The sequence below is a fragment of the Elaeis guineensis genome, chromosome 10 (genome assembly GCF_000442705.2).
Source record: "Elaeis guineensis isolate ETL-2024a chromosome 10, EG11, whole genome shotgun sequence".
Taxonomy (NCBI): domain Eukaryota; kingdom Viridiplantae; phylum Streptophyta; class Magnoliopsida; order Arecales; family Arecaceae; genus Elaeis; species Elaeis guineensis.
In genome coordinates this window covers 30,442,137-30,451,228 of record NC_026002.2, presented here as the reverse complement: position 1 = coordinate 30,451,228, position 9,092 = coordinate 30,442,137, and the positions used below count along the sequence as shown (strand labels likewise).

Sequence of the window (9,092 nt, the reverse complement as noted above, 5' to 3'; positions counted from 1 at the left end):
AATGGATATTGATTTATTTTAATTTTAATTTAAAAAAAATTAAATAATAGATAAATCCAACCATGAATCCATCTATAAAATAATTTGTTCATTTCAATTTCTCTACTTCTTATGTGCGATAACAACACTTCTATGTGGCCGAATAAGTTTTTTATTTTATTGGTACATTAATAAATATTTTGCCATTCTTCGTCACATATTTTTATATTTTTTTAAAAATTATTCTAGTTTAAATTATAACAAATGCTCTTGTCGCTATAAATTATAAAAAAAAAAAAAAAAAAAAAAAAAGCTGCATCATCTAACAGGCAGAAGATCGGCTATACAATATTTCCGTACATGCATCTTTCATATTTTCAAAAAATATTATAAAATTAAAATGTTAATAAAGACAAAGTATAAGAATTTATTTTATTATATAGCAAATAAGTTATGCGCATATGCTGATGATAGATCCATCCAGGGGCATCTCGGTGCTCACCTCCTGGGTTGGTAAAGAGCCGCGAGATCTGTCATGCCCCTAATTTCCCAGAAAGGCCATCCAGGGGCATTCCGGGAATAAAATGGTCAAATTCCGTGAGAAACTTTTCTCTCTCTCTTTCGCTCACCAACCCACCTTCCCGTCTACTCCGGAAACTTCTCTCTTCCCCATCTTTCCATGCCCAGATCTCCAGTCTCCCAGATTTTTAGGATAGGGCTTGATAAAATCCTAGAGTTGGGTTTATAGGCGCTCCTATCCACTTGCCTCGTCCTAGGATTTTTTTTTTCTCCATGTTGAGCTTCGTTGATTGAGGAGTATCGCTCGATCATTTTCGATCTCTTTTCTTGGCGCCTCTGCTCGGAAAACCAGAGAAAGCCGCGCTTTTTCTGGGGTTTTCTCGGGACTTTAGGCGCCGGAACGAGGAAAAGAGGGATCTTTTTGGGTTCCTTGGTTACCTTTGTTCTCATCGCCCGGAGAAAGCTCGATCGAATCGCCTTTTTTTAAGTCTTCCATTGGTTTGTCCGCCTGTGGGAACCCTAAAGTTCGGTTCTTGATCTCTTCCTCATTCGAACCGATCGATCGGAAACATGATCTCCTCTTTGAAGCAACCCGCGGGGGCCTTGGGCGTCACCGATCTCGTCCGGTCTAAATCGGCAGTTCCAGGACCTAAGCTCGCGATCCTTCCTTCCATCACGGCAGTCAAAAACCCTAATCTTTCTCTTTCCTCGCGGAAACCCCTGTACCTCGCATCCCCGGAGGGCTTTGGCTTCTCTTCCCGCGATGGATTCCTCTCCGCCGCGAAGCCCCGGGGGCTCGGGTTCAAGCGCGAGGCATACGAGGCCGATAGTTCGGAGAACGTGGAGATTTCCCAACAGGAGACTCCTTCAGCCGCTGCCCAGAAGGTAAAGATCGGGATCTACTTCGCCACCTGGTGGGCTCTCAACGTGGTGTTCAACATCTATAACAAGAAGGTCCTCAATGCCTTCCCTTACCCTTGGCTCACGTCCACCCTCTCCCTCGCCACCGGCTCCCTCATGATGTTGATCTCCTGGGCCACCAGGATCGCCGAGGCACCAAAGACCGACTTCAACTTCTGGAAAGCCCTCTTCCCGGTAATAAAAATCGAGTCTTTCGTTGGATTTTGGGGTTTGTATTGCTGCTTATTGTCGTTCTTAGAGATTGGTTTTCTTTGCACCAGGTGGCAGTGGCTCATACTATTGGGCATGTGGCGGCGACGGTGAGCATGTCGAAGGTGGCGGTGTCGTTTACTCATATAATTAAGAGTGGGGAGCCAGCATTCAGCGTGTTGGTGTCGAGATTTCTGCTGGGAGAGACATTTCCGGTGCCGGTTTATCTGTCTCTTCTGCCAATTATAGGCGGCTGTGCTCTTGCCGCGGTCACGGAGCTCAATTTTAACATGACTGGTATGAAGAGGAACTGCAAAAATTTTCTTTAAAAAAGTTCCTGCAGTTTGTGTTTGTTTGATTTTAAATTGCTGTTTCAATATTCTTACGAATCTTAAGATATGACGTTATATGCAAATCAGGTTGTTAATACACTTGGTTTTGTCTCGTGGATTAGTATTCACTGGCCTAAAGCTCGTAAACCAATTGAAAAATAAATTTAATGTATTTGATGATAAAAGTAACCTAGATAACCTTTTCTTTATTTGATTTATTGAAGAATTGACTTGGACATTTCAACTCTTTTATCTGTTCTGAAACTTTATATCTAGTCAAAATATTGAAGCGGCAAAAAGGAAAGTTGGAAAATTTGTTTAGTTGATGATTTTGTCTTTCAAATACACCCCCCCCATTTTCTTTTTATGGCCCTTTCACTTTCAGAGCTCCTTTATTGCCTTCCAAACCACTTTAGCTGCACTGGGTCCATTGCTACTTACCTTTCAAACCAATATTGTTGAATTGGCAGAGTTCAAGGGCAATTTGAGTACTTCAAAATTTGAGGGCTATTGTGGGAACTTCTGAAAGTTGCAATCTTTTTCGATCTATTTCATATGGTGAGTTTGTTGGTGAGGTGTCAGTGGACGTTTGTTGTGATTTCAGGTTTCATGGGTGCTATGATATCCAACCTGGCATTTGTGTTCCGGAACATCTTCTCCAAGAGGGGGATGAAGGGGCAGTCGGTTAGCGGGATGAACTACTACGCTTGTCTCTCGATGCTGTCGTTCTTGATACTCACACCTTTTGCTGTTGCAATTGAAGGACCCCAGATGTGGTCTGCTGGCTGGGAGACGGCACTTTCACAGATTGGTCCCCAGTTCATCTGGTAAGCACAACCCTGTTTCTAGGCCTCTCTTTTTCAAACTCTTTTTGGTCACCAATACAGTAATTTAGAGTGCTGATTATGACCATTTATCTGTTTTACCTGTGCTATTGTTACCGGAAGTTGAAAGGACTTGTATTTTCCAAATGGTCGTTGTCAGGATGGGAGATGATTAAATTAGTTAACTGTCATGCGGTCCTAAAAGTGCACAGTAATCTATTGTAATTGGAAGATTTAATTTTGTGTGCTTGCAGTAAATGTTTCATGTTATTCACTTGATGAGTGAAGGTTCTTGTGATTCTTTGGTTTTCTAATTTAATTTCTAAGTCTTCATATCTGTATTTTTCTAATTTGTCGTATATTTATTAGTTAGAAGGTTCATATTGAATTACACCATTGACCAATTTTCATTTACCTTTTTTTTTTTTCCTTTGACTTTCTGATTCTATATGGGCAAAATTTTGTTTATTGTTGCACTTGACATGTAGAACATGCTTCATTGAAGCCAATTTTGAACTTACTACCACCATATTAGGTGTACATTTTCTTTAATATGTTTTGGTTAATTATGAAAATTATGTGGCTTTGAAACCACAAATGGCAGGTGGGTTGCAGCCCAGAGCATCTTCTACCACTTGTACAACCAGGTTTCCTACATGTCCTTGGATGAGATCTCTCCCTTGACATTTAGTGTTGGTAACACCATGAAGCGGATATCTGTCATTGTCTCTTCCATCATAATCTTCCATACACCTGTCCAACCCATCAATGCGCTTGGAGCTGCCATCGCCATCCTTGGGACTTTCTTATACTCTCAGGTATTCCTTTTTTATATTTATTGAAAATAGGATATGGTCGCATTATTTTTTTGAGAATGACAGAAAAGCCCTTACTTGGACTTAATTCACAATGAAATCATGAGCTGGAAACTTGTGCATCCTGTTGAATGGTCCAAACTACAAAAGTGCATTTTTTGTACATATTTGTTTGTTGATTGTCTGTATGCATCACTTCTAAAAATAAAATTGAACTGCTGATGTTTTATAAAGTATTACAGTACGAACCAAGAGACAGATTGCACAAATCAATGAAAAATCTGAACGAGTCGAGCGTTAATGTTGCATGTTTAATTCAATGCTTGAATGAGAAGTAGTAATAAATATAATTGGTCCTCAAGTCAATATCCTCTATGTTGTGGAGTTATGTGGGTCCATTTGGTTGGCAAGTGTTCTGGAAGCAGGTCTGTACAAAACATTGGAATAAATGAGTTGGACTATATCATTGTTTCGTTGTTTTCATGATTTCATTTTGAATTAAGTCTCAACCAATGAATGCAGAAAATTAATTCATAAATCTTTTTATGTGGAAAATTTGTTTTTCAGGATATTAATTTCTGTGATATCTATATTATAAAACAATCAACCAGAAAAGTGCATTTAAAGATTCATGATTACATTCTAAGAACCTTATTCCTAGAAATTGCAAAAGAAGAAAAAACATTAGGATATTACACTACTTGAGAAACATTTCTAGGGTTCAGGAATTAGATGCAATAATATTTTATAACAGCCACTACATTTGCCCCCATCACATGCCATTAATTTAGGCCCACATTTGACTGATCTTTTGACCATCTGTAATCAGCCTTTGTGCAAAAATTTTGAATGCGTGGAACATTTCTTTTTCCTAATAATGACAGAATGACATCATATACAGATGCCTTGTATGAGTTTTACCATCCCAGCCCCGTCAACTGTTGAATTTAGGAGCCCCCTCCTCCCAAGTCCCTTGTCTGGCAGGAAATCATGGTCATGATGCAAGTCAGATATTATACTTTGGTTAAAGAATTTATGAAGAGCCAATGATTTGTAAGTGACAACTGTTGCTGATGGCGTGTGGTTCTCTGGGGCTAAAGTTAATTTAGCATGATTTCTATATATGCTAGGTTTGCAAGGATGATTGCAAGTTAGACATTATACATATGTTAAAAGAATTCCGGGAGGACCAATAATTCATGGTGCAACTATTAGTGGTGGCTTGTAATATCTCAGGGACAAGTATATTTTAGTATAATATCTCTGCATTGTTGATTCATTAATTTTGTAAAAGACTTCATAATTATAGTGCTTACTATTAGATATCATAGACATGAGTGGTGCTAATGGTAGCCAGTGTCGTAACTCTAACAAATTTTGGTCTTGTGATGCAGGCAAAGCAATAAGGTTCAAAGGTATTGGAGGATCCTGTAACAAGATCGGTTTTATATATGCACAGCCGTGCAACATGATGGTGGTGGCTGACTCGATTTTGGGCAGGGTTCAGCAGCAGCTTGTTGTGGATATAGTTTATATGGTTAATAATTACGGATTGAAGATCTGTGCTGTTTTTCCCCAAGAGTCGTTGGTATGATTATCATACGCAAACCTCTTTTTTTCCTTTTGAGCCACAAACAAGTGTAGTTTGAAATAATGGCTGGAAATTATCTGACAATGTTTCTCCGGTGAGGCAAACCAATATATGTAACTGCTTTGCTTGCACAATTATCTTATTCTTCCTTCCATGTGGATACTGCTTTCTGTGCCCTAGCTTTTCTGAAGAGCAGGAAGTGCAAAGGGGCTGAGTGGTTTACTAAGGATGAGCTGTTTGTTCCCCTAATTTGGATAGAATCAATTATTCGTTCCATGGCAGGTACATCACAGCACAGAGGAGAAACTTTTGAACTTCCGGTGCTGGGGCCTTGCCATCTCCAGTCATGATAAGCTGCAAGGCTCCTATAAGATGGGTTAGGTTGGGTTATCAGAAAAAAAAAAAAAAAAAAAGAGTGACACTTGCAAATTAGATTATATTACAGGTCATACAGGTCAAATGGGTTATCAAGGTCTGGATATATATATATATATATATATATATATATATTGGAGTGGTCTCGACCTAAATTTTTGTTTGTTCAGGTATGGGTCAATGTTTTGTATGTTGATGTCCTATATTGACCTCTCAATCAATTGCCACCCCTATATAGGGGCACAATGGTACTTACCCATGCTAGTTGGTTAGCTCAAGGGTTCGACCTTTGTGTCGTGTTGAGCTGGCAACATACGAGCCCATGGAGGTTGAATTCCACCACGAGATTTGGTGGTCCATGTCATGAGATTTAGCATGAAAAGCAAATGGGACCTGCCACTATCTATAAGTTACAATGGAAGATTTGGTGATGCATGTGCACTTAAAAAGTTACTCTACCTGCAATAATCCAAAAATTTTAGAGGACCTCAGAGTACAAGGAACCAATCAGTTGGTCAAGCATTGGGCTGGTGGAACTAATGTAATCCAATGTTTCCTAAGAACATGCTTGATGCTGCTGGAAGAAAGCAATTGCTGCAATTTTTAAAGTAAAATTGTATTGTTTTTAGAAAAATAAATACTTGATAGCACACTGTGACATGTCGGAGGACAAAAGAAAACTTCTAGCTTCTTTAGAAATTTTTTTTTTTGAAAAAAACGCAGAAGACAAATCATATACATCATTAGAGTAGAGAAAAGGTCCATACCGAGTGGATGACAGTTCCAAGATGTCCTTCGACCAAAAAGTGGGAGGTCTTACACGTTGAGCTTCCTGGATGGAGCTTCAAAGTTTTATTAGGAGTTGGCTGTAACAGTGAGGTTCGTTAGAGACACCAAAATTTGGTCTATCAAACGAAACAAAAATCCAGGGTTTGTAATTGAAATAGACAAAGCATGGTGCTGCAGATGGCCCTATAATTTGTTTCTCTTGTGCACAGAAAGTAATGCACTTATGGCATTGATTAACAACTGAATCTTGATGTTTGTTTAGAGCTGTAGCTCGTTTTATTTGTAGGAAGAATTTTTTTCATTGAAATATTTTTTTAAGAAGTTGATTCCTATGAGTACGAGTCTGAAAAAATAATTTGGGCATGTCCAGTTGATCATAAGACAACATGTTACAAAATGACTTATGTTTGATTACATATTTATTTTTTTCAACAAAATTATATAAATATCTATTATACTTTTAATAAAATAAAAAATTTTATTCCATTCTATTTATGATTTTAAGAGTATTTAAAAAAAAAAAAAACTCCAACTCCCATCCGTAAGAAAACCTAAAAAACCTATATTCCATGAAAAAAGAGAATTTTTTCTCATTGACCATACCCCCGAACCAAAATGAACCTTATGCTCACGAAAATAAAATGACAAGTTCCTCTTTAACTCCATGATTAGGCACACCACCGATTTAATTAACAAGGTAGGTGTAGGTATTAGTTTATGTGAAAATTAACAAGGCTAGGTTCCTGAAATGATGAAAAACATTTTAATCAACAACTTTTAATCTGGACCAAGGGAGAACAATTTCAGTAGTTTATTGTTCACCCCTCATTTATCATTTAACTCCATCTCCTGAACTACTACCTTTATTTACCCAAAAAAAGGGGAAAAAAAAGGAATAAAAGACCTGCTAGCTTCGGTGACACTGCATATTTCCAATAATGAGAACAATAAGCAACCACAGATGACACCTCAGAAATGATGGACAAAGAACCTGCTCCCTTGAATGGGGTGCAGCCACTTAACTATTAGCTATATCCCCCTCTTTGCTTCTGTCTATTAAATTGTAAAATGTTGTCATCTCTTTATTGCTAGCGGAGTCCCTATTTTTTATCATACAAGCTCAATTTTAACCAGCGGTTGGCATCCTTTTGTCATTATCAAAAAAAAAAAAAAAAAAACCATGGCACTCTTAAATGCCATGTAAAAACACAACAATGCAAAGGTTTTATTGATCATTCATTCATTCAGAACAAGGTACACATAACAACACTGTTCAAGTAAATAAATAAATCTTGTATTTTTCTCCTGCTATCCGCCACATGAAGAATGGAAGGCTCTGATCATCTTTCAGAGCTCAAGGTATTTCGCAGCAGTTTGGACATCCTTGTCTCCTCTGCCGCTGCAGTTCACTACCACCTTTGTGCCGTTGGGTAGCGTTGGGCATAGTTTTTCCAAATAGGCCAATGCATGCGAAGTCTCTAGGGCTGGGATGATGCCCTCCAACTGAGATAGACGCTTAAAAGCTGCGGACAATGAATCGGTATGAAAAAGGAAATTAAGAAAAATGACATATAATATGATTTTATGGTAATAATAATTATCACTCCTTTGACAGTAAAGGGCCTCTTATATTCTCATTCCACAAGAAAAAGAGGGTCAGGTAAGCATCCAAAAGCACTAGTAAAGGGAAGAAAGGAAGTTGAGAAGAAGACATCCCCACAAGCACGGATGCACATGGGCGCGCGCGCGCAGAGACAGAGAGGCCATGTTTATCAATGTCTATAATAGATGACCATTTGAGACTATCATATTTGATGGAAGAACATTCCGAAAATTTTGAGATATTAAAAATTATTGGGGAAAAGAGGAACTGATCATGAACCATATATGGATGCAGGCTTCACAATTTTTTCTTGCAATTGATGCTTAACCACAGAGGGAAGGTGACATTAGCCAAGTTAGTTTTCAGTCATGAATGCACACAAAGTTGAGAGGATCTAACAATTATTTACTGAATAAACTAAATGTAGTGACCATATTATATAGCTAGGTATTCTTCTTCAACGAGTGACATGAGTTTTATCCCCATAACGTATTCTTCAAAGAGAACACCACGATATTTCTTTCATTCTTTCTTCCTTTGTCAAATACTAATGACTACAATAGGATGATTAAGGAATACCATCACTATTGCACCTTTACTGGAACAATATTTAGGTTCTACAACTACATGTACTATGAGCATCTGCTTCTGGCTGTGTAATTAAAATTTTCTGCCATGATTCTTTAGAAGTTAATAAACTAAGGCTATTATACAAGATATCAACGGTCTTGTTGTTGCTTAACATTTAAATTATATTTAATTTTTAACAAAGATTTTGCTTTTATTTCCAAATAAACTTAATTCATATCCTAGTCTTAGAAGAGAAAACACAGTACAAGAAATGTTGCCTATTTTCTTTCTTTGAATATATAATGTTAATCTTCATCCATCTACTAAAACCCACGCATTCTCAGAAACTTGAATATAAGCTTACAATCTAAAACACTTTTTCTACAACCTCATCTGAAACATACAAACCTGCAAGTTCCTTCTCAGTAACAACTTATGTATCTTGTGATTGCAGAGTTATATTTGCAAAGCAAAATGGCAGTCACATAATCAGATGTTCAAAAACATTTATTCCTTGAAAGATCCACTAAAACCAAGAGATGCTAAGATGTAGTTCAGATGCACCATCAAAAAATATTCACAAAG

The 9,092-nt window shown here is 37.7% G+C and overlaps 1 protein-coding gene across 1 annotated transcript; it reads left to right on the top strand.

Annotated features, from left to right (window-relative positions):
* Positions 1 to 473: 473 nt before the first annotated feature.
* Positions 474 to 5,304, top strand: LOC105052637 (glucose-6-phosphate/phosphate translocator 2, chloroplastic). Its single transcript, XM_010933513.4, has 5 exons — positions 474 to 1,593; positions 1,680 to 1,905; positions 2,545 to 2,767; positions 3,369 to 3,582; positions 4,974 to 5,304. The coding sequence occupies exons 1-5, from the start codon at positions 1,069 to 1,071 to the stop codon at positions 4,983 to 4,985; spliced, it is 1,200 nt and encodes a 399-aa protein (XP_010931815.1). The 5' UTR covers positions 474 to 1,068; the 3' UTR covers positions 4,986 to 5,304.
* Positions 5,305 to 9,092: the final 3,788 nt, after the last annotated feature.